The sequence below is a fragment of the Pongo pygmaeus genome, chromosome 4, assembly GCF_028885625.2.
Source record: "Pongo pygmaeus isolate AG05252 chromosome 4, NHGRI_mPonPyg2-v2.0_pri, whole genome shotgun sequence".
In the NCBI taxonomy this organism is placed as follows: Eukaryota; Metazoa; Chordata; class Mammalia; order Primates; family Hominidae; genus Pongo; species Pongo pygmaeus.
In genome coordinates, this window is record NC_072377.2 from 17,001,373 (window position 1) to 17,027,568 (window position 26,196).

The window sequence follows — 26,196 nt, forward strand, 5'->3', positions numbered from 1 at the left end:
ACAGAGGTAAAATAATAACAAAGAAATGTCCTCGGTCGAGCCAGTCTTTTAAAAATAATCCCAATCAATTCAACTACATCAGAACTACAAATCCACTGTACCAAAAAAGAATGAACTATTTTGATAATAGTGGGTTCTTCCCATCAAAAAGTGGGCAAAGGACAAGAACAGACACTTTTCAAAAGAAGACATACATGCAGCCAAGAAGCATATGAAAAAAAGCTCAGTAGTACTGATCATGAGAGAAAGGCAAATCAAAACCACCATGAGATATCATCTTACACCAGTCAAAATGGCTATTACAAAAAAGTCAAAAATAACAGATGCTGGCAAGGTCACAGAGAAAAGGGAACACTTGCACGCTGTTGGTGGGAGTGTAAATTAGTTCAATCACTGTGGAAAGCAATATGGCAATTCCTCAAAGAGCTAAATACAGTACTACCATTCAACCCAGCAATCTCATTACTGAATATATACCAAAAGGAATATAAATCATGCTATCATAAAGGTGCATGCACGAGTGAGTCCACTGCAGCAGCACTCACAATAGCAAAGACACAGAATCAACCTAAATGCTCGCTGATAGACTGGATAAAGAAAATGTAGTACATATATGCCCTAGGATACTATGCAGCCGTAAAAAAAAAAAAAAAATCATGTCCGGTATGGGAACACGGATGGAGCTAGAGGCCATTATCCTTGGCAAACTAACGCAGGAACAGAAAACCAAATAACACATGTTCTCACTTATAAGTGGGAACTAAACAATGAAAACACATGGACACAAAGAGGGGAACAACAGACACTGGGGCCTATTGGAGGGCGGAGGGTGGGAGGAAAGAGAAGAGCAGAAAAAATAACTATTAGGTGTAGGCTCAGTACCTGGCTGATGAAATAATCTGTACAACAAAGCCCAAACTTTGACATGAGTTTACCTATATAACAAACCTGAACTTAAAAGCTTTTCAAAAAAAAAAAAGAAAAGGAAAATGTGGATTCTTTGACAAAAGGCGTTTGCTTCCTAAAGCTTGGCAAAGGCACAACAGTGAACCCCTGACTCACCATCCCATGCCCAGTGGTCACACTCAGCAAGGAAAACTCCACTCAGTCTCCTTAGCAGCCTGCTGTCAAATTAGGTCACCCCACTGCTCCCCCGGAGTGATGTGTTTTCCTTTCAGAGCACGCCTTCTGATTCCCACTTGTATGTTGGTTTGCTTGGCCACCATTTGTTTCCCATCTGTCTGTCCTTCCCTACCCCAAACTACAAGCTCTGTGAGAGAAGGGACCATCTCTCCTGTTCGCCAATGTCACTCAAGCACTAGGTCTCTGCATGGCCAATCACAGGCACTCAATAAATACTTTTTTGTTTGCTGTTGCTCATTCAGTATTTGTTGTACGAATGATTCAATTAATGTAATTAATTAACCATGCATGTAATCAATGTAATCATTAATCATAAATTCCTTAAAGCACATTATCATAATAATGACAGCTTGCCAAATTGGGGGAAAAATAAAACTATGGGGAACATTAAAATGTCTATACCATTTTTATTAAAGACCCTTTGGGAAGCATCAGATAACATGAATGGCCCTTGAATATCTGCTTAGACAAATCTTATTTCTTCTCTTTCAGAAGACCTAATAACCAATAGAAGTAAATCTGGCTCTCCTAATTTGCCCCATACTAAAGTCATGTTGCAATGGTGTGGCTGAGGTCAAAGAGAATGGTGCTCTGCTGACTCATGCATCCCTATCACCAGAGGAGCTGCAGCAGATGCACCTCCCTCAAATCTAAGCAGCCATGTTTACTGTGAAAGCCACACCAAATCTGAATATAACGAATGTCTGGCCTTCTTTCTAGACATCTGGTAGTTCCAACAAAAAGCCAAAGATCATCACTGACATTCTGGGGATGGTAGCCCATGATTGGTTCTTTGGCCAACAGCCATTGTTTTTCAACGTCACAGGCCCACAGCAAACATGTATTGGATCACGGTCTCACAATCTTAAGATACAACCTGTCTGTACCAGGCAAAACCCACACACAGCAGAGATTTAATGGGCACCATCGGAGACAAAAGCTGGCATGCACACAGAATTAAGTTTCTCAGTCATACAGTACATCAATGTACAAGTGTGCTGAACCTTTTGGCTGTATTCAGTGATACAATTAAGAATCAAAATTTCTCCTGATGCCCAACTTTCATTTTGATAAATGAAAGCTACAAGTTCTAAGTGTAGAATAGATTTTTGAATGTGACTGAATGAAAATGAACCAAACATGAAATGTCATTGTTAAATATCTTTAAATATGTAGATAACTTTTATAAAAAGAAAAGTTAAACGCTCAACATAGCATTTTTCAGTCAGGCGTGGTGGCTCACACCTATAATCCGTGCACTTTGAGAGGCTGAGGTGGGTGGATCACCTGAACTCAGGAAATCAAGACCAGCCTCATCAACATGGTGAAACCCCATCTCTACTAAAAACACAAAAATTAGCTGGGCGTGGTGGCGCATGTCTGTAGTCCCAGATACTGGGGAGGCTGAGGCAGGAAAATCGCTTGAACCCGGGAGGCGGAGACTGCAGTGACCCAAGATCGCACCACTGCACTCCAGCCTGGGCAACAGAGCAAGACTCCAAAACAAACAAACAAACAAAAACCACACAAAGCATTTTTCATAGACTACCATCACAAACTGGCTAAAAGTCTCTCACTAAAGGTTTCTGATGTTATAGATGACATAATGATGCAAGGTGTTGTTTTCAATTTATCCAGAAGGTATTTGGAAGTTAAATTCAGAAGGTATGCCAGGAAGACATATATTCATTTCTAAAACAATGAAGAAAGAGATGAAGTAAGGTTTCCAGGCTGCAGTAAATACCCCAAGATATACCCATCCAGGTTACAGGAGCTCAGTTGCAGGAGAGTTTCATATAATATCCTTCCTTCAGCTTATGAGCCATTTTCTCCATGTGCAAAGATGGTATTTGGATCTTATGCAACTCATGAGCAACTGAGCCCGAGACCAGAAACCATGAAGCCATCTCCTGACTCATGATGACATTCCCGTCAGGGTGGCGGTCATGTACAGTCTTGTACACGAGGCCCCCAAAACCTTGCTGTTCTAGTAGACTCCTTTAATAGTCCTTGTTTTTATACTTTGTTTTTATTTCACAAGAAAGATCTTTTTTTAAGCACCGAGTGCATGTATGTTTTGTTTGTAGGCACCCTGTATTACGTTTAATAGCTACAGAAGAGCTTAATTAAAAGAGGTCAACAGCTCTTTTAGAGAGAATTTATTAACCACAAAAGTCACTAAGTTGTGTTATGATTACTAATATAACTACCATATTAAAGTGACCATTTCCATTTTAACAGGTCTTGGTGTTGTTTTAGCAGACACAAGTAATAACTTGTTAGTTATGAGCATACAACAAAATGTTTCCTTTGAATAGTAAATGCATCTTCAACTGCCAAAAATTCCTCCTATGAAAAGTTTTCTGGAAGGAGTTACTCTCATTATTTCAAAGAAGGCTGCACTACCATTAGCTGAATGTTAAACACCTGTTTCAAGTAGCGGTGATCAAACACAAGCTATTACTACTAAGAGCAAGAGGAAGCCCTTGACTGCCTCCTTATATCAAAGTGACTTTTAGCAAACTCTGGCTCATTTTTGGGGGGGGGGGGTCAAGAAAGGATGGTGAAGTCTGAGACAAGGGCCTGAATCTCACAGCTAAGAGCTTTTTAGGGTCCTGGAAGATCACGAGGAGATCTGTCAATACTCCAGACCCTCAAAAGACCCCCAAAGACATGGTTGGGCCAACACAGTAAAGTTCCCACACTGACCTGCAAAATATACTTAGTGATTCTCACACTTGGGAACATTATTATTTTTCCTTCCTAAGTTTCATCATGTTCACTGTCTCAACACTTAGTGCATGTAGTTTAAAAAAGGGGTCAGGAGACTCTGATATGGGTCATAATGTCACCAGCTGAGGGACCTTGGGACTTAGTTTCTTCATCTGTAACACGAGGTGGTTAAACCGGAGCAAAGATTTCCTCCTTTCATTTCATCATATGGATGCCTTCTTTTGAAAGGTTTTAGCTGCCAATGAAACAAATAATACGGTTTACTAGGTCAGAGCTGGTGCAACTTGATCATAGAAATAATTATCTTCCATGATGCGTTTGAAATACTGAAAACAGATTAGTGCCTTCAAAGAACTGGGCAGCTATGGGATATGATTTCAATATGATTCTTTTGCTGAAATCTGCCACTCCAGAGGCACATTTCTTTCATTGCTACGCAGACTGGCAAAACACATGCAAAAGCTGCCAGAGTGGCTTTTTGGAAGCTGACAAGGGGAAACTGGCACCCATGTAGCATTAAGCATTACGCTCGAAGCCAAACCTAAAATGTAAGCAGTAGTGACGCTCTCAACTCAACGCATCCTGGTCCATCACAGACTAGAATATTTGTTTTGAAAGTTGTCCTGCTGAGACCAAAGTATGAATTCTCTTTTCATTCAGTTAAGCACAGCCTATTCTAGGATCCGGCAGTTCCCACAAAGCCAGTCCAATTACCTGACCTGACACGCACCCTCCAGGGCAAAACTCAACAAAGCCCAGAACATCCAGCCAGGCAACCTCACTGCAACTCCAGGGAATGCCACTCACGCTGTTTTCTGTGTGAGTGCCTGGAGACGTGCGACAAAGAAGCCCTGTGTCAAACCTAGAGAATGGTCCAACTAGAGAATGGACCACAAAAATCATATGCAGCTTCTATACGCAAGCAGATGTTGGGCCTTGGAAGTACAAAAGGCAAAAAGAAATGCTTTAAGCTTGCCCTGAAGATCTAAAGCATGAGAAATAATCGCACAGGAGTCTGGCTGATTCTCTGCTTACCTATGTACTAGAAGTCATCAGTCAATAGTTAGACTATTGACATTTGTCAGACAACAGAAAAATGCATCTACACCAAAGGACATGGAAAGAATCCTGAAGAAGTAGGCTGGCAAATGCATATAATGGGCAAAATAACCCAGCAAGTAGAGGATAAACTACAATTAGGCTGCCTGGGTGTAAAACAGTTGCAACCACACATGAGTGTGGCTGTGTGCCCCTGGCAAGTCACTTGACTTCTCTGTGCCTCAGTGTCATTGTGAATATTAGTAATGACACCTACCTCTTCCAACAGTTGTTATGTATATGGAATAAGAGACACTGTAGTGCCTAAAATATCTGGCACGGGATAAGTGCTCCACACTCATTAGTTCTGAATTGTAACATTATCCTTATTCACTGATTTGTCACTGTACCTTCGTCATTAAATCCAAAAGCATCATAAATCTTAATAACCCCTAACCTTGGTGCCACAAAAAGCACATTGCCTTTCTCTGCTGGACTCAGTACCCTCCAGAACCCTCCCAGGGAGAAGGGCACTTCCAACCTGCACTGCCCTTGGTCCTCCCCCACCCACAAGAGTGACCTCACTAGTGGCTTCCTATAGAAAACAGACTTCCCCTTGCTGCCCCACTCTGAGCCTCCAACATGTCTCCCACATGCCCCTCCTCACTGCCCCTCAAGTGCTTTCTACAAAGAATCAATCACGTCAGTGCCAGGGGTTGTTTATAATGGCCCATCAGTTCTCCAGGCCTGAAAGAGGTCCCAGTCCTGGAACTAGTACCCAAGCCCTTGAGGATCTGGACCTGCTTCCTTTCCAGCCTCACCTCCGGTGACCGCTGGCACAACTTCCTTGCCCCAGAGGTAAGGAACTACACTGGAGGGAACTGGGCAGCCCCCTGCTTCTGACTGTACTCAGGATGAAACCCAAACCCCTCCACTCCAGTTCCAGGCTCTTCACCGTGCCCTAGCTCCTGCCCTGCCTCACCCCCTCCCCTTCTATCTCCCCACCTCCCGACCACAGGGAACTCCCTGCACCTTTTCGGCAGTCCACACTCCTCCCTCTGGACTTTCACACACACACTGCTCCCTTGGCTTGGAACAAATCCTTCCCCTGCACACCCCGGCAACCTGGCCAACACCTACTGACTCTTTACGTCCAGCTAAAATGTCACTTCTAGGTCTTTCCGGACTACAACCACCATGGCTCCCCCTCCTACATAGTGCTAGCATGGCACTTATGAGAATGTGCTGGAAAGGATCTCTGACCTGAGTTTCTTCCCCAGATTGTGAGCTCCATGGGGGAAGAAGACACCGTGTCCCCAGTGTCTAGCACAGTGATTCTACCTACCATGTTCTCAGTGAGTATTTGCTAATGAAACAAACCAGGGCCATGTTACTCACTGTCACCCTCGGAGCCTTTGTGACTCCTTCAGCCTGGAAGGCTCTGCTTATGTTGATTCACCCAAACCACTTCTACTTAGCATTCACAACTCACAAAAGTGGGACCTCCCTGCAGTCACCAGATTTGGAGGACTTCTGTTCCTTCCCACAGTAGCAGCAGCCTAGGTACCTGTCACTCATATTTGTCATACCAAACTAGTTGCTGCTTTCCATGTCATCTCTCCCAGGAGATTTTAAACACTAAGAACCACCTTTAACCATCCTTTATAACCATCCTTTGTAAGTGACGGACCCCACCAAGTCCTTCGAGGCCCACTACAGTTAAAGTTCAATGTCAGATCAAGGTAGGCTGAAGACACCTAGGATTTAGAGTTTGATACTGGGGGCCTTTCATTCACAAATCTTGCTCTATTTGTTTAAATGTTACAGGCTGGGTACAGTGGCTCACGCTCGCCATCCTAGCACTTTGGGAAGCTGAGGTGGGAGGATCACTTTGAGAGGTGGGAGGATCACTACGTTACCCAGGCTGGCTCAATCAGGAGTTGAGTGAGACCCCAGAGTGCGTCCCCATCTCTACAAAAAATTTTAAAAATTAGCTGAGTGTGGTGGCACAGACCTGTAGTCCCAGCTACTCAGGAGGCTGATGATGGGCGAGGGCTGCTTGAGCCCGGAAGTGGAGGTTGCAGTGAGCCAAGATCACACCACTGCACTCCGGCCTGGGCAACAAAGCAGCACCCTGTCTCAATAAAAAAGAAAAAATAAGTAAATTTTTTACAAATAAAAAGAAATGCTGTAATAAAATGCCATTCTCATGCTTCAGTGAGACTAGCTAGAACCAAATATACTCCATTCACTAATATTCTAATCAGTAAACTTTTCAAAATCTAGACACGTATTACTACTACTCAGTAATAAATTGTCATCACGCCAATTTTTAATTTAAAGTCTACAAAGTGCTGCACTTGGATTGGATAGGAATTATCACAACCACACAGTATTTTGGAAAAGAAATGGGAAAAGAGAAATTCTTCTCAAGGGAGGTGAGCAGAGAACTTGGATACCTTTCCCAAAAGTATGGGAATCATGAGGAAGTGGATGAAAAAGCAGAGGGTGTCACTAAAGTTTTACCCACTCAATTACTGAGCACCTACCATATGCCACAGTGCTGGGATACATGGCTGAAGCAACAGACTGCTCTCTGCCCTGCTGGAGGCAGCATTCAGGTGGGGAAGCCAGCCCTATGGTCAGGCATGGCACACTGAACATGCGTATCTTTCTCCTCTTCCTCCCCAAACCACGCCAAAATAAAAAGTAAAAATACTGACAAAGATATGCATGCATGATGCTAAAAGCAAGCAGGAAAGGAGACAAACGTCTGGAAGATGGAAAGCAAGCTCCAGGCTGATAACTGAGTGAGCAGCAGAAAGAGCGCTGGGAACTGCAAGGGTGCAAGGGGAAGGCCCCCAAAAGCACGTCCCCCTGAGCTGCAGGTCCCAGGAAAGCGTGGGGGTGGAAGGTACTGGGAGAAGGCAGGGGCCAGGACAGGTGTGAAGATGTCACCCAGGCTGGAGTGCAGTGGCGTGACCTCGGCTCACTGCAACCTCCACCTCCCATGTTCAAGCGATTCTCCTGCCTCAGCCTCCCAAGCAGCTGGGATTACAGGTGCAGAACACCACGCCCGGCTAATTTTTGTGTTTTTAGTAGAGACGGCGTTTCGCCATGTTGGCCAGGCTGGTTCTGAACTCCTGACCTCAGGTGATCCACCCACCTTGGCCTCCCAAAGTGCTGGGATTACAGGCATGAGCCACTGAGCCCAGCCTACAAATCTGTATGATGAACAGTTAGAACTTCAGATCTTACTACCCACCCAGCAAGGTCAGGAGAGACGACCTCCTCCACCCTGATAGAAGTAGGAGGTTGTTCTCTGAAAAAATTAAAGTGGAAGGGCTTCAGACCCCGGGGGTAACAGGACAGAAGAGAGCAGGGCAGAGGAACCACGCTGAGAACAGGGAGCTGATGCCAGGCACATTCTGATTGGGACCCCCACGTGTTCACCATCTCCCTGGCACAGCTCCCAGAACACTCGGAGTCAGGCTTCCCTTCCCTGCCCCGCCCCCACAGGAGAGGTCAGCATGCTGATGACCCACAGTGAACGCTGTGAAGTGGCAACTCCTCAGTCCAGCACACTGTGCTCAGCCTTGGAGCCCTTTACTGTGAAACAGGAACAGGAAATCTGAGGACCCCTTAGATATTTCAGGAAAGCCTTCAACACCTAACACACACAAAACACACAGAAATAAGGAACTTGGAACACACACAAGAAAACCTCGAATAAACTGATTTCTCCTTTTTATTAAGGAGGTGAAAAATCTATGAATCAAAAACCTAAGAATCAAAACAAGTGCATCTAAAAGGAAAAAAATCAAAAATGAGGAAAATGTCTTAGAACTAAAAATGAGACCAGAAATTTTAAATCAGTAGAACGCAAAAGATACAGGAAGCTTTCTGAAAGCAGAACAGAAAACAAAGATGAAAATAGAAAAACTAAGAAAATCAGGAGCAATCCAAGAAGTCAGACACTTGACCAGTAAGATCTCCAGAAAAAATAGACAACAGGCTGGGCGTGGTGGCTCACATCTGTAATCCCAGTGACTCAGGAGGCGGAGGCTAGAGGATTGCTTGAGGCCAGGAGTTAGAGACCAGCCTGGTCAACACAGCAAGATCCCATCTTAACAAAAATTTTTAAAATTTAGCCAGGCATGGTAGTGTGTATCTGTGGTCCCAGCTACTCGGGAGGCTGAGGTGTGAGGATCACTTAAGCTATGATCTCCTCACTGCACTCCAGCCTGAGTGTCACAGCGAGACCCTGCCTCTAGAAACAAAATTTTAAAAAAAGAAGAGAAAAACAAACAGGAGGAATTTTCTTTTTTTTTTTTTTTTTTTTTTTTTGAGATGGAGTCTTGCTCTGTCGCCCAGGCTGGAGTGCAATGGCGTGATCTCGGCTCACTGCAACCTCCACCTCCCAGGTTCTCCTGTCTCAGCCTCCCAAGTAGCTGGGATTACAGGCATGCGCCACCATGCCCGGCTAATTTTTGTATTTTTGTATTTTTTGTATTTTTGTATTTTTAGTAGAGGCAGGGTTTCACCATGTTGGCCAGGCTGGTCTCAAACTCCTGACCTCAAGTGATCCACCCGCCTCAGCCTCCCAAAGTGCTGGGATTATAGGCATGAGCCACCATACCTGGCCAGGAAATTATTTTTAAAAGACTTTAAGAAAATTTTCCAAAACTGAAAGATATAAGTTTCCAGCTGAGACTGTTCATAAAACCAAGAACAATAAATGAAAAAAATATCAACAGAGGCCTATCAGGTTGAAATATCAATAATCAAGAGAAAACCCCAGAACCTTCCAGGGAGAAAAACCAGGTCATCTATAAGAGATCAGGCATTGGCAGGCCTTTCGCCAGCTCAAGTGCAACACTGGAAGCGAGCGAGGAGACAAGGAGGCGATGCTTCCAATTTCTAAGGGCAATTCCTCCCAACCCAGAACTCTAAATCAAGCCAGACGAGAAATCCACAGCAAGGGCGGGATAAAGATGTTTTCCGCATACAAGTTCTCAAGACATGTATTTCCTCTGTACTCTCTCAAAGCTAGAGAATGTGCTCTCCCCATACAGAGGAGTGCACCAAGGAAGGCTTCAGGAACAGAGGAGAAACAAACAGAAATCAAGAACTCGGGATAAATGTGAAGAAAACCTTACACTCTCATGAATATTCTCAAGAGGAAGAAATGGGGGCCTCCCCATTCAGGATGTTGACTTTGTCCTGACCCCCTGTTTTAAGCAAGGGCCCAGTATCAGGGGCTCCAGAAGAGAGGAGAGAAGGAAAACGATGATGATGGGTGTGTCCTAAGTGGACAGCAAGCCCAGTGGGGCATCAGAGGAGACCAGAACAGAAGGATGGGAACTGAGAGGAACTAAGAGGGTGAGTTCCTGGGAACTCTGGGACTCTTCCCAATTCACTGGGAACTGTGAGGCTGAGAACTCTGACAGTAACGGCAAAATAACGTTGAACAAGAAAGGAAACATAAACATGATACTCTACTTAGCTTGTATATGAACAATACTTACATAGTCAAAATGCTTTAACAAAAACTTCTGATATCATTACAAGGGAAGGGGGATGAGAAGAGTTCATGTGAATCGGGGTGCCAGGAGAAAATTAATGTCTTATGTTGCTGAATCAAAAACCAGCATTTTAAGAATTTCACTTACAGGCCAGGCGCAGTGGCTCATGCCTGTAATCCCAGCACTTTGGGAGGCAGAGGTGGGCAGATCACCTGAGGTCAGGAGTTTGAGAACAGCCTGACCAACATGGAGAAACCCCGTCTCTGCTAAAAAACACAAAATTACCTGGGCCTGGTGGCGCATGCCTGTAATCCCAGCTATTCGGGAGGCTGAGGCAGGAAAATTGCTTGAACCTGGGAGGAGGAGGTTGTGGTGAGCCGAGATGGCACCATCACACTCCAGCCTGGACAACAAGAGAGAAACTCTGTCTCAAAAAAAAAAAAAACAGAATTTTACTTAGAAAAGTCTATATAAAGCCAAGAGCATAACAAACAACAGTCGCTCCTAGAAACAGGACTGGGAAGTAAGGTGAGATAGAGTAAGAAATTGCTGCATTTCAATTAAAAACCCAGTGGAATTAATTGACATTAAAGATGTATGTGTGTGTGAGGGAGAGACTGATCTTCATACACAATATTCTCCACATCATTTACTATATATTCTGTAATTGGAGCTTTAATTTTTTTCTTTGACCCAAGGGATACTTAACAGAGTTTTAACAAGGCTTTAAGAATTAGAAAAACAAACACAGAGAAAAATTAACAAAATACCTTCAAGGTGCACCAAATTCTCTGAAGAATATTTGCAGATCTGAAACTGAAATTAACAAGCAAGACCTAGATGGAGTCTAGGCTGGGGACAACCTCACTGAAGAGGTGACAGGGGAGATTGATGACAGGGAAGGGACAGAGCAGGGAACAGAGATGCAGGGGGTCACAGTCCTGGTGGGACAGCAGCTGCCTACAGAGCACGCAGCTTTGCAGAGTGGGTGAGAAGAGGCACGGGCGGGTGTGGGCTCTCCTGTGCTGCCTCCATAACGGCTCCCTGCCCCCCAGCCCAACCCCACCCTCAGAGTGGCAGTAACCCTCCTTCAGCACAACATGTCAGTACCCCAAACTCTAGATTCACCTGGGCTTGCATCCCACATCACATATTTCATGCAGCACGCTACACCACAAAGCAGTGCAATCAGCTAAGAACAGGCCAGAGCCCACATGACATCTTACCTGTAGGGAAAGTGCCACCCACCCCCCCACCCCGCCACCGTGGGTCAAAAGAGCACACACAAAAGGGAACTGAAATATGATGAGACTGGGCCACTTGACAACTCACAGAAATACACACCCTGCTTTGGTAATCAATGCCTAAAATGGAAAACAAAGGTGGCGGGGTGGAATCCTCTACAGGGATGAAGCCACAATTGGTGCCGAAATTTTACTTGGAAAATAAATTAACCTTTTTCTATAAAGCAGATGGAGACAGCAAGCTCTGTGAGTGAAAGCTGATGGCTTGATCTGAGAAAGAAATTAACTCTGTCTTCTAGAAGCAGAGGGAAGAAGTCATATTGAATTACGCTCTGATTACACCCAACAACCTCCCCTTGCAGTCCAGCTTATTGGGGCGGGGTGGGGAGCAGAAACCTGATCGGAATCCCCATTCTGCCAAATACCCTTACCTTGGGACAAGTGACTTAAATCCCTTGAACCCCAATATCCCCTCTGCCAAATGGGGCAATGATACCTTGCTGTGTGGTGTGATAATTAAATAAGGAAACTCCACCAAGTGCCAAGCAAAGCAGGAGCCCCATAGATGGTCACTGCTATTATCAAGGATCACTGCAGGAATCCAGGAAATCATGCAAGGCCACAGAAAGTGTGCCACAAAATTGTCAAAAGAAGAATGGCTCAATACACAATAGCCACAATGGTTTATCTAGAAACCCAGAAAGTCCACGTGGCCACAACTCAGGAGAGCTCCCTCTGTCATCTGAGTTCATCTTTCAGGTGAAAGGTCTGGTGAGTGGGAAGAGATGGGATGCCAGCCTCCCGTGGGTGGCTCATGCTCTTTCTCCCAGTCTAGGATTACCGTCAGGAGCGTGGAGGTGGCCACACCTCACCCAATGTGTTTTCACTTAGGTATTGCCTTTTTCATCCCTGAGACAAAAATCTTTCCAAAAACTGGAATCAGCAGCAAACAAAGAGCACTACACTGAATCATTTGGCAAAACATTTGAAAATACTTCACAGCTGCATGCTTCTAAAAGTACATTCGAAATCGTATATGGATATCTTGGACTCATTTTATCTTTAGCAGATGGGAAATTTCCCATAAGATATTTATTGTTAAACTAATAGAGTATAGGGGTGACTACAATACTAAAACTAGTACTACTCCATTAAATATGCACCTTGGAAAAAAATGGTCAATGAGGACAAAGATGAAGATACAGGAGCCTGATATAAAATGTCTGCACTGAAGAAATGGCCAAATATAAATAAAACAAAACAAAACAAAAGTGTAATCTAGCATTTTCCCCCAGTCATTTATGCTTCTCCACTAAAGCTTACAGCCGGTCTCTGCAGGTGCCTTGTCCTGCCTTAACCTCCTCAACTGCAGTAGATTACCATCCTCCTTCAGAGAGAAATCAGACAACACATGTGACTCCTTGCCACTTAGACTACAGGTATACCCATCTTTCCCCTGGGTCCCCAGGAATCAGAAGAAAAGGTGTCCTTCTCACCTAGCCCCTTCGGTCCTCCCCAGAACTTCAAGCTGTCACATTCCTCCACCATATCATTGACCTTGCCTCTCCATAGTCCCTTTCCCCACAAATTCTAGAGTCCTTTGGAATACCCACCCAGGCATCTCCAGGCATCTAGAGAATGGAACAAGAATGGGAGAGAGTGGGGTGTTAAGAGTCTACAAATAGAAACACTGGTGACTTGTAGCTTCTGACATTCAAACTAAGGTATCTCATCGGGGTGAAGGCCAAGCATTAGAGAGAGGGTGCTTAGTCCAGTTGGGTTGCTGTAGCAAAAATATTATTAACTAGGTGGCTTATATAAAACATAAATTCATGTCTTACAATTCTAGGGGCTGGGAAGTTCAAGATCAAGGCACTGGCAGGTTTGGCATCTGGTGAGGGCTCACTCTCTGCTTTGCAGATGGCACCTTCTTGCTGTGTCATCACATGGTGGAAGGAGTGAACAAGCTACCTCTGACCCCTTTTATAAGGGCACTAATCCCACTCATGAGGACTCCCCCTTCATGACCTAATAGCCTCCTAAAGGCTCCACCTCTTAAAACTAATGCACTGGGGAGAAGGTCTCAACATATGAAATTTAAGGGGACACAAATATTCAGACCATGGCAGAGAGAAAAGATTTCCTAAACTACTTGAATTCCTGTTGGCCAAGTCGGGAGCCAGCCTAAGAACCAAATCACAGAGAGGCCCAGAAATAGAGTGGATAGCCATGTCCTCCACTGAGCCACAATGCTGCAGCGAGGAGGTGGTGCCACGGAGAAAGGAAGAGAGTGTCCTCCCCTTCGGGTGTGATTGGAGACCACCAGGCCCCTATAGGAACCGCTTCAGCTAAGGCCAGGAAGGAGCAATTGCAAGTCAAGTACTGGATGACATTCGTGATCGCCACATTGGCTGCTCCAGAACAACCCTCTCCTGGGACTCCCCTCTGCTGCCACTCTCCTTCTCAAGGTGCTCTTTCTGGTCACCCACTGTGGTAATTCAATCTCCCCAACACTCTCCCCCAGCTCTCCCCAGGAAATTTCACACGTTCCCAAGGCTGCAACGACTAAACTCCAACACATGCAACTCCATACTTCAAACTCAACCAGCACTCTGAGCTTCAGTCTGTGTCACTGTAGTGACACGTGGATAATTCACCTGGTAAGCTACAGCCATGTCCATTGCAACATGGCCAAATCTGGGCAACCCCAGCCTGCCACAACCTCAGCCACCCTTACATTGGTTAAGGTCATTACCAGGCACTCCTCATCTAGCCCATAGCCTAAGTCATCTAGCCCATAGCCTTTCTCTCCCCCTACCCACCAAATCATTCTGTCCTCCCAATTTTATCTCCAGAGTCACCCCAAATCCATCTCCTCTTCCCCAACCCCACTACCTTGGCTCAGCCTCTCTGCACCATGTGCTCCTGCAATGGTGTCCTAGCTGGTGCCTGGCCCCAGGCTCTTGCTCCCCTAATACATCCAGAGGGGCTGGCAGAAAGCTGACAAAAAGCCTCTGGCACAGTTGTGGCATGAAGTTCTGAGCTGAACGAACACTGTCCCCCCCTTGCTCACCCAGCCCCAGCCACAATGGTCTCCTTGCTGCCCTGCAAACACCCCAATCCCACTCCCACCCCAGGGCTTTTGTGTGTGCCATTCCCTCTGCCTGGAACACTCCCCTCCAGAGTTACCTGCTTGGATCATTCCTTGACTTGCTCTTCAGGTGTCTACTCAAGGTCCTTTCCTGAAAGGCCAATGATGACCACCCAACAAAGTAGTAACTTCTGTCACTCTCTATCCCTTGTCCTTGCTTTAGTTTTCTTCATAACATCCGGCCTTTTCTGGCATTTTGTATATTTGTTTATTGTATTTTCTCTACCACTTTCACCACTAGAATATAAGCTCTGGGAGAATAAGGATCTTATCTGTTTGTCCACTGTTATATCCCTTGCACCAAGAACAGTACCAGCATATAGCACACACTCAAGAAATATTTGTTGCATATTTTGGCCAGGCGTGATGGCTTGGCTGGCCGAGACGGGCAGATCACCTGAGGCCAGGAGTTCAAGATTATCCTGGCCAACATGGTAAAACCCTGTCTCTACTAAAAATACAAAAATTAGCTGGGTGTGGTGGCAGGTGCCTGTAATCCCAGCTACTTGGGAGGCTGAGGTAAGAGAATCACTTGAACCCAGGAGGCGGAGACTGCAGTGAGCCAAGATCACGCCATTGCACTCCAGCCTGGAAGACAGAGCAACACTCTGTCTCGATTTAAAAAAACAAAAAAAAGAAAGAAATACTTGTTGCATATTTTAATGGAGGTTCTGAAAGAAAGGGAGGAATATTATGGTATTAATATTAGGGTAATAGATGAGTATTGCTTATTTCATGTCATCCAAATTCCTTAGCATGGTCCAATAGTAACCTCTTCAAAACCTGGCCCCATCCTTTTAATTTGCAGCCTCACCTCTGGGTATTCCCCCTAGCAAGCACATAAATCTCCCCTCCCCTCCCCTCCACTCTGTTTTTATTTTTTATTTATTTTTTTTGAGACAGAGTCTCACTCTGTCGCCCAGGCTGGAATGCGGTGGCATGATCTCAGCTCACTGCAACCTCTACCTCCCGGATTCAAGTGATTCTCCTGCCCCAGCCTCCCAAGTAACTGGGATTACAGGCGCATGCCACCATGCCCAGCTAATTTTTGTATTTTTAATAGAGATGGAGTTTCACCATGTTGGCCAGGCTGGTCTTGAACTCCTGACCTCAGGTGATCTGCCCACCTCAGCCTCTCAAAGTGCTGAGATTACAATTGTGAGCCACCGTGCACGGCCCACTCTCTCTGTCTTTAAATAGCCCCACCTTATTCACCATAGGGGAATATCCTCTAGTCCTGCTCATTTCACCAAACCTTTTATAACATCTACAGTGTTTCAGATCTCACGTGGATCCAGCAACCCAAGATTAATTCTCTGTCCCCAAAACACACCCTCAGTGTGAGTCAGGAGAGTCTCTCCATCCCGACAACATCCAGTGCTCATCTCCCATTTCTTCCTGAGTTTGTCCTACATGGAAATCGCTCACCATTAACCTCACTTTTAAAACTATACCTTTTCTTCTAGGCTTATACAATAAATCTCACGAGACTTTCATCAGCTATTCCAAACCTCCCTCATCCCCACTTTGTCCTCAACTGTAAAGCCCTGGAGACCGTGACATGCAATTTGGAACTGTGACATACTCTCTCAATCGATTCACCAAATCAGCTGTGTCTCCTAAACCAGTGGGTAGGCTCTCTGAGTTCAGGCACTGGGCTTCTGGTATACCCCCTGGGCCCAGGTATAGCCCCTTGACCACACTGGGCAGGGAGCAGACACTCATTCACAGGTACCGACTACCCAGTCGGAACAAAGATAAGGCGAGGAACTTGGACCAGGCTGGCTGACAGTCTAACAAGATCCTTCCCATTCATGCAGAAGCAACCCTCTCCCAATATAATTTTTTTCACTCTGTGCTGAAATCACTAAGTATGATTCTGTAATATTGAAAAAAGTAAGCCCTAATAGTCTCCTATTTTTCTTTAGCAAGATAGGGTAGAAAAATCATTGAACTTAGGGAAAATGGATGCTGCTTCATTACCCAGCTTCAGCACTTATCTAAGACTGTGCTAACGCAGCAGCTACTAGCCATGTGTGGCTATTTAAACTTACACTTAAATAAAAGTCAAATGGCATTCCGAGTCCCACTAGCCACATTTCACATGCTCAACTGCCACAAGAAGCCACCATAACAGGCAGTGCAAAGGCAGACTATGTCCATCACTACAAACATTCTATTGAACAGTACAGGTCAACATCATCTTTGGTGTTCAGTTAACTTTTCTGGGCCTCCTGTTTCCTCCTGTGTAAAATGGGAACAACACACACCTCACTGGGTTCCTGCAAGGTTTAAATACGATGCTACATGTGAACACCCTTTATCATAACTTTAGTAAAGTTTGACAAACTGTAACTGTATATAACTATACATACAGCCATACTTTGACAAAGCACTAAATGATATATATTTACTTATTTTTAAGAGTCTAACAACCAGCAACAGTAGCATCTATAAAAGGGAGTTATTGTCAACTGTAGTAAAGAAATTCTATCTCAGGCTGTGAGGCTAGAAGGACGCCATCCAGGAGGAAGGGAGAGAGTATGCAGCGGCCAGGCCACCTCAGGAATGCTGCATTCCAGGCAGAATACAGATGAACTGAAGCCCGGCCAGAAGGATCTGCAAACCAGACAGGACAGCAGTGAGTGGAAGGGCCCAGGATTTCTCAGTCGGGGAAGAGAAGACTCAGTGGGAACCAAGAAGAGAATGGATTTTGAAACACACAAAGGGCGATCCTGGGGAGGGGCCTACATCCTGGGCAGCTGCGGAGACAATCAAGCAATGGCCTTCATGTAAGGAAAACATTGACCAGTGAGTGCCGCCCAGCAATGGAAATGCTGCCTTATGGAGAAGATAGCTCACGATTCCAGAAAGTGCTCAAACATAGTGGTTCTCAAACTGGAACATGTATTGAATCACCCAGAGAGCTGGAGAAAACCCAGATGCTTTGGGCCCACCTGCAGAGATTCCTGTCAGTGAGTGTGGAGGAGGCCCATGATTTTGCGTCTCCAGGTGACACTGGTGATGTGGATGCTGCTAGCCCAGGACCTCACTTTGAGAGCCATGGCTCTAATGCAAGCTGGGGCACCCCATTCATGCTGGCAGAGAAGGGGCACTTGACATCAAGTGGGAAGTTGAACCCTGCAACCTTCCAAAACAATTTGACAGATAGTGCTCCAAGGACTCTTGGTAGGATCTGCTGGCATTCAGGACTGCCTGGTGCCCAGCCTGAGACGCCTGAAAAGTCAGAGTGCCCCAGGTCTCCTGCCAGGGGTGCCCCTGCGTGGTCACCTCAGGCAAATCACTTTCCTACAGTTTTACTATTTATACCAATAGAAGGTAATGCCATCGTCATGCAATGCCACAGGCACTAAGGAAAAAGGCCTATGCATGGACTTTTCTAAATGCCATGGTCTCCAACCATGGGTTCAAAACCAAATCACACCATCAGAGTGAACAGGCAACCTATAGAACGGGAGAAAATTTTTGCAATCTACTCATCTGACAAAGGACTAATATCCAGAATCTACAATGAACTCAAACAAATTTACAAGAAAAAAACAACCCCATCAACAAGTGGGCAAAGGATATGAACAGACACTTCTCAAAAGAAGACATTTATGCAGCCAAAAAACACATGAAAAAATGCTCACCATCACTGGCCATCAGAGAAATGCAAATCAAAACCACAATGAGATACCATCTCACACCAGTTAGAATAGCAATCATTCAAAAGTCAGGAAACAACAGGTGCTGGAGAGGATGTGGAGAAATAGGAACACTTTTACACTGTTGGTGGGACTGTACACTAGTTCAACCATTGTGGAAGACAGCGTGGTGATTCCTCAGGGATCTAGAACTAGAAATACCATTTGATCCAGCCATCCCATTACTGGGTATATACCCAAAGGATTATAAATCATGCTGCCATAAAGACACATGCACACATATGCTTATTGCGGCACTATTCACAATAGCAAAGACTGGGAACCAACCCAAATGCCCATCAATGATCACTGGATTAAGAAAATGTGGCACATATACACCATGGAATACTATGCAGCCATAAAAAAGGATGAGTTCATGTCCTTTGTAGGGACATGAATGAAGCTGGAAACCATCATTCTCAGCAAACTATCGCAAGGACAAAAAACCAAACACCGCATGTTCTCACTCATAGGTGGAAATTGAACAATGAGAACACTTGGACACAGGAAGGGGAACATCACACACCAGGGCCTGTCATGGGGTTGGGGAAGTGGGGAGGGATAGCATTAGGAGATACACCTAATGTAAATGATGAGTTAATGGGTGCAGCACACCAACATGGCACATGTATACATATGTAACAAACCTGCATGTTGTGCATATGTACCCTAGAACTTGAATAAAAAAAAAAAAATCACATCAGAGACACTTTCTAGGCTGCAGAGGTAACATGCCCAAAAGAGAAGCTGCATCATAAGCCATTAAATTTCAATACGACAATCAGCAAGACTTAGGAAACAGACCTTTTACTCCATTCTGTACCTATCCAAGGCAACCATCAGGGCTTACCACTTTCCTCACCAAAAACAGACACTTCATACAAAGATTTCTACCTGATGTTTTCCAATAGCTTTATTCATAATAGTCAAACATGAAAACTACCTGAAGGAACATCAACTAGCAAATGGAAAAACAAATTGTGGTACATCATCAAAGTGGTACACTACCCAGCAATACAAAGCAGCAAATAACTGATACACACAGCAGAGATGAATCACAAAACTATGCTGAGTAAGCAAAGCCAGACACAAAAGACATCACAAACTTTAGGAGGCTGAGGCAGGCAGATCACTTGAGATCAGGAGTTCGTGACCAGCCTGACCAATATGATGAAACCCTGTCAACACTAAAAATACAAAAATTAGCCAGGCATGGTGGCATGCGCCTGTAGTCCCAGCTACTTGGGAGGCTGAGGCAGGAGAATCGCTAGAACCCAGGAGGTGGAGGTTGCAGTGAGCCAAGATCACGCCACTGCACTCCAGTCTGGGAGACAGAGTGAGACTCCGTCTCAAAAAAAAAAGACATCGCCCTATCACCCTAAATAACACCATTTATACAAAGCTTTAGGGAAGTCCAACCTAGTCAACAGTGACAGAAACAGATCAGTCCCCAGGGGTGGGTGCTGATAGAACAGGGATGCAAAGAAACCTTTAAGGGTGATGAAATATTCTAGATCTCTACTGCTAGTGTGGTTACACAGGCATATGTAATACATTTGACTGTATACTTACAGTATGGGCATTTTATTGGTAGTAAACCACAAAAAGTTGATATTTAAAAAAAAAAACCAACATTTTCTATTACATTGGGCTCATTCTGTTTCAGGATATGCTTACAACATCAGTTGCTTCTGAGAGGAAACTGCATAGACAGGGACAGGCGTAGGAAGACATCAAAATGTTTACCCTTTTGTACATTTAAACATCTGAACTGTAAGGCTATGTTAGTTAATTTTTAAATAAATAAAATTTTAAATGAAGGAAAAAAATTCTAAAAACATGTTCTTCATTGGTGAAATGAGTGAGATAATATTATCTGAGGCCTCTCATCACCACAAAACTATGGGACTGTTACCCAATCTATTTCAGTTGTGGAAACTCTGCTTTTTGAGACAGGCACTCTATGTGGCCTCTATTTTGCCAAACTCCTCTGAGTTCTCATGAATATCATTTTTTCGCATTTTTTCATATTTTAGTATTTTTCATAAAATATACCATAGATAAGAATGCATGTGTGTGTGTGTGTGCCTGCACGTCTCTGATTCAAGAATGTCTTTTTTCTTTGTAGTTTTATCTCCTATGTGTGTATCCCTAACCAATCCTGTTCAGTTCCTGCACCATTTAAAACTTAATTGAATCATTCAGCATATATTACTTTGTGCATCTTTTGACCAAAATTACATTTGTAAAATTCATCCCTGTTGTTGCTAAAGCTGTATTTTCATTGTTATATGATATCACAATTTATAATAAATAAATGAACCACAATGTACTTATCCATTAAATTATTTGTGGATACTTCTACAAAGTATTTTTTTTTTGGTTCCTGTTGCCTACAGAAAAAACAAATCCAAACACACAACATAGCATCTGAGGCAACTACTGCCCCCACAAACCACCTAGCCAACCTTATCTCCCACTACATTTTCTACCAGCCCATGCTGCCATTGCATCTGTTTACTGTGTGGTGGTTGAAATATTAGGTACACCTTCAAGATGCTATTGGGTTTATTGTATTCCTCAGGGTTAGAATGCTCTTGATCATCTACTAGATCTCCCAATCATTCCCACCCACTGAGGTCTGGTTCAAGCATGATCTCCTTATTAAGAAGCCCACAATCTCTTCCATCCACGATACCACTGTTCCCCAAAACCATATCAAAATGAATTATCCTTTCCTGAATCTTCCACCACACTTAATTCATGCAACTTTGAGTTATACCCATTGGTTATGGCTGTGTCACAATTTTTGCCCAAAATCTTGCAGATAATGGGCAGGTAATAAATGTTGAAGCTTTTGAGTCAAATTCAGACTCCTAAAACCCACTGCTAATGCCAGGTGCTAAATCATTCAAAAATATATCTTTAAAAAGTTTATTTCCACAAAAATGAAATAACATCAATTAAAGTGAAAACAACATCCCATTGCTTAAGACAGATTTGGTTGGGTTCCCCATAGTTTTAAAATTGATCTTTTTTTCTCATAGAAAATACAGTGCTTTAGAGTTCCCAAGACACAGAAGTTTAGAGTATCACATAATTTAAGATCATTTGAGAAGAAATACATTATTTAAAGAAAAAGTGATGTCCTTGAAAATCATTTTAACCCCCAGAGCAACAAATAAAAGGGAAAAAAAACAAAATTTTAATGACATTAATAAATGGGTCATAAATTCCAATGAATTATAATGCAAAAGCAACAAGTAATTCTGAATTTAAAGAACAGGACAGTCATTTTTGTCAAAGAAAAGACATGCATGGAATGCAGATGCCACAAACAGGAGATGAAATAAAACAGATAAGGAGAAGGCTGTTTCTAGGCTGAATGGCTGGCCAATGTTTTCTTCTCCATCAGTATAAATAAAATGGATGGAAGAAAACACCCCTGGATACTACCAAATATGCCTTTCAATCATTTTATGCAAAAACATTATTTTCAATAGGTGTCATTAAAGAAAACATCATAGAAAAAAAGTTTGCAACTCATGTTATGGAAATTAGGCTAAAGTCTTTAATATAAAAACAGCTCCTATAAATCAATAAGGAAAAGAACAATGGCCTACTTGAAAAAATAGACAAAGGTTATTTATAAACAAACAATGCTGATAAAAGGTAAAGGTAGTGGTTCTTAAACATAAGATAAAATGCTCAATCACAGAGAACTGCAAAATAAAATCATTTTGGGATAGTCTTTTTCACCTATCAGATCTGCAGGATCAAAAAGTTTCATAAAATATTCTTCGCAAGAGTGTAGCAAAGCAGGCAGTCATACACATTGCTGGTGGGAATATAAATTGTTAGAACCCTAAGGAGCTGCATGCAATATGGTGACAGCCATCAAAATTACAAGTGCACATGTCCTCTGACCCAGCAATTCCACTTCTGGGAAGTTCTCTAAAATACTTGCATATATGCAAAATGATGCATGTACAGGGTCATTAGCTATAACACTGAAATAGCAAAAGCTTGGAAACATTACTGCCTCAGTAGGAGACAGGTTAAGTAATTTGAGACATCCTTACAATAGAATTCTGAAGCAGCTGAAGAAGAACAAGGAAGCAATCACCAAGAAATACTAGGAAAAGGAAGAGCTCATATGCTATTCCACAATTTGCATAGAATATGGTGTATTTGCTGAAACTTGCACTATCTGCAAAGAGACACAGGAAACTAGTAACATTGCTGGCCTCCGTGAGGAAACTGGGCGGCCAGGGACTGGGAGGAGAAAGAGATTTTCAAAATGCTTACCCTTTTGTACCTTTAAACTTTTGAACTATGAGACTGTATTAGTTTTTTAAAGAAATAAAATTTAAAATTAAGAAATAAAATGTTAAGGCCAGGCGCAGTGGCTCATGCCTGTAATCCCAGCACTTTGGGAGGCCGAGGCAGACGGATCACGAGGTCAGGAGATCGAGACCATCCTGGCTAACACGGTGAAACCCCGTCTCTACTAAAAAAATACAAAAAACTGGCCAGGCGTGGTGGTGGGCGCCTGTAGTCCCAGCTACTCGGGAGGCCGAGGCAGGAGAATGGCGTGAACCCGGGAGGCAGAGCTTGCAGTGAGCCGAGATCGCGCCACTGCACTCCAGCCTGGGCGACAGAGTGAGACTTCATCTCAAAAAAAAAAAAAAGAAAAGAAAAGAAAAGAAAAAGAAAATGTTAAAAACATTGTAAACATTAGTGAGACACAGCCCTAAGACTATTAGACTATTGCCCAATCTAGCATAAGACAATATGTCCTTCTTATTTGAGTGCTCGCATTAACTCCATAAGATAGATTTGGAATAAACTCTACTCCAAACACAGATACCTACGGATCCAGTTAATTCACTTTCAGGGACCTCCGACAAGATACAGCCAGTTTTAAGAGAAAACACCAGGACTAGCAGAGATCTGCAGGAAAATATTATTCACCTTGCTCAAGTTAACCTAGAAAATGGCAGACTGTCTATTTTGTGCAATTTATTTATTTCTCAACTTTAAGGTTCAGAAATCTCTGTCCTGTAACAAGGTATCTGTTATCGGAGTCTGATTATTCTGCACTGTGTGGGTCATGTTTGTTATGAGAACACTTAGCAAACAAAGAAGGCTTTTCTCCGCCCTCAATAGCGTGGTAACGGATGACAGGACACCACTTTCAACGAAGGAGACAGACATTTCCCTGGCCTTCCTGGTGAAGAGCGCTTTTTGGAGAGACAAACCTGTTGCTCAGGGGCTGAGCATTCCCGTGTGTTCTCCCTGTACTTCACCTAAAAATATGCCTGTTTTCCACACTGTGCATACCTGGGGGTGGGTGCTGGGCATACTCTACTGCCTGTGTTTTCTCATCAGGGAGTAAACACAGTAAACCTAACGCTCCAGGGGAAGGAAAAAACAAATCATTCAGGGCCCATCTCAGGGACTGATGAATGCGGCACCGTTTTGAATGTGTACCTAATCTGGTCCAGATATGCCTGCTGGGGCCGCAAAAACCAAGACACGTTCAAGCACGTTTGCTCTGGCAAGCTTGGGCGAGCAGGTCCAGACCTGAGAGTTTTAGAAAGCAGGGACGAAGTTTTCAAGCACGATGGGAACACCTGTAGGTGCAGGTGCCTGCCGGTCGGCCGACCACCTCGCATCTGAGGCTGGATCCGCACACGGAGGACGACAACTGCTCACAGGGACGTGCGTCCAGGGGAAAGTTGCGGTGAGTGTCTACCTGTTCGAGACAGGTGGCCGAGAAAGTGGGGCAGGGCTAACAATTCTTCCTCCGCAGTGTCCCGCGGGCTCCCCCTGTACTGGGTCCCCGGGGACCCGGGCGCCCCAAGGTCACCTGCCCTCCTCAGCGCCCCCACCTTGCCCAAGCTCTCACCAGAACAGCAGGTTGGCAGCGACGAAGCCAAGCAGGCTCCGCAGCGGCCTCTTCCAGCTCAGCAGCTCGTCAGCGCGGCAGCCCAGCCACAGCACGGGCTCCCCAAGCAGCCAGGTTACCGCGGCCGCCGCCCGGCCCGCGGCCTCCTCCACCTGCAGCCCCGCGCCCTCCGCCGCCCCAGCCTCCTGCGCTTCCTCCTCCTGCTGCTGCCGCTCTGCGGGGGGTGCCTGGGGCGGTGGCGGCGACGGCGGCGCCTGCTCCTCGGCGGCGGGAGCCGGGCATCCCTCCTCGGCGTGCTCCGGCGGCGCCGGGCTCGCCATCTTCAGCTGTGCTTCCAGGCGGGGACCGCGCCGGGCGCGCGCGCGGGCGCGCCTGGGTGTGGGCGCCGCCGAGGGCGGGGCGGCGGCGGCGGCAGGTCCCGGAGCGGGGCGCGCACCGCGGAGCGCAGGCGGCTGGGGGCCTTGTGACGTCACAGGCCACGAAGAGGGAGCCGCCCGGGAAAGTGGGTGCGGCCGAGTTCGCGCAGGGGCGGGGCCGGGCGCCGGGGGCTGGGCGGTGTCCCCGGGGGGCTCCGGGTTCCTGGAGGGCCTCGCCGGGGACCCGAGGAAAACGACCTTCTTTTCCCTTGCAGCGGCGGGGGAGGGCGAAGTGGAGGACTGCTGCTCGGTTCCGTATCCAAAAGGGACCCAAGGCTACAGGCAAAATAGATTGGACATTTTCACTTTCTCAAGCCAGGGCCACCGGTCGCCCAACTAGCAGCCACTGAGCGATATCGGGGCGCTCCTTCCCCTGGCAGCGTATTTCAGCCCCCAGAGACATCCCCCACCTCGGCCATCCCCAGCGCCTTTGCAGTGACAGCAGCACAACCATAGCAGAGGTCTTGGGCACCCTGGAAATAACGTGCTGATATAAGTGTTGGATTGAGAAGGGAAGAAAAAACATTTGGGGTCAATTTGGGGCCCTCTCGTTTGACACGAGAGGAAACACAAGGCCGCAGCGTTGGGGGAAGGTGCTTCCTTTCTCTCTCTCTCTCTCTCAGGTGCTTCCTTTCTCTTCTCTGTCTCTCTCTCTTTGCCTCTCCCCCTGTCTCTCCCTCTCTCCCCCTCCTTGTGGCTAGGTGATCTGGCTCAGAAGTGCACGTTGGTCCGCGCGTCCGGGGAGCTGAGAAGCAAGAGATTGGACCTTTGCACGTGTCAAGCAAGGTTTGGCCTGCTTTGAAGACAGTAATTTCAGAGCCACTCCGGTCTCTGCGTCACAAGCAGGCATCAGGGCAGTGGTGGGGCGGCAGGGGGTCCTGAGACCTCCATGCCCTCTCTTTGGCCCCAGTGCTTCTGGGTGAGTGTGGGGAGAGAGGAAAAGAGTTAATTGTTTATGCTTTTCACCATTTGCATTTTTAAATTTTTGTCTTTAGTCTTCCTGGTCTTACTTTTACTCTAGAATGACAGGTCCTTCCCCCCCATCCTAAGGGTTCTGTCTGCGGATGAATCAGGGCATCTCATATTCCTTTACTGGCAACCAGCCTGCCTGCACAGGATGGAAGGGAGGACAGTTAAATTCCCTGCGTCAAGGGAGTCTCTAGGGGAATGTTCTGTAACGCTCCTCTAGGTGGCCATTGTAAACCTCTGTGTATACACACGTGGAATCCATTGAGCTGTACATTCACTGCAGGTGTCTGCACTTTACTGCTTGTGTGTTGTACTTCAAAGGGGGTATATTCCCAGAGCCCACGCAAAGGCTTACTGAG

General features: G+C 45.2%; 1 protein-coding gene across 4 annotated transcripts in view; it reads right to left on the reverse strand.

The window, feature by feature from the left end:
- Window positions 1-24,880, reverse strand: part of RETREG1 (reticulophagy regulator 1) — a 150,537-nt gene extending 125,657 nt beyond the window's left edge. For all 4 annotated transcript variants that reach the window (XR_008502850.2, XR_010126365.1, XR_008502849.2 and 1 more), the window contains exon 1: window positions 24,453-24,880. Coding sequence is in view for 1 of the 4 variants with exons in the window: in XM_054489919.2 (XP_054345894.1) it covers window positions 24,453-24,772 (320 nt within the window). In the remaining 3 variants the exon portion in view is untranslated. The remainder of the gene's footprint in view (window positions 1-24,452) is intronic.
- Between the last annotated feature and the right edge of the window lie 1,316 nt (window positions 24,881-26,196).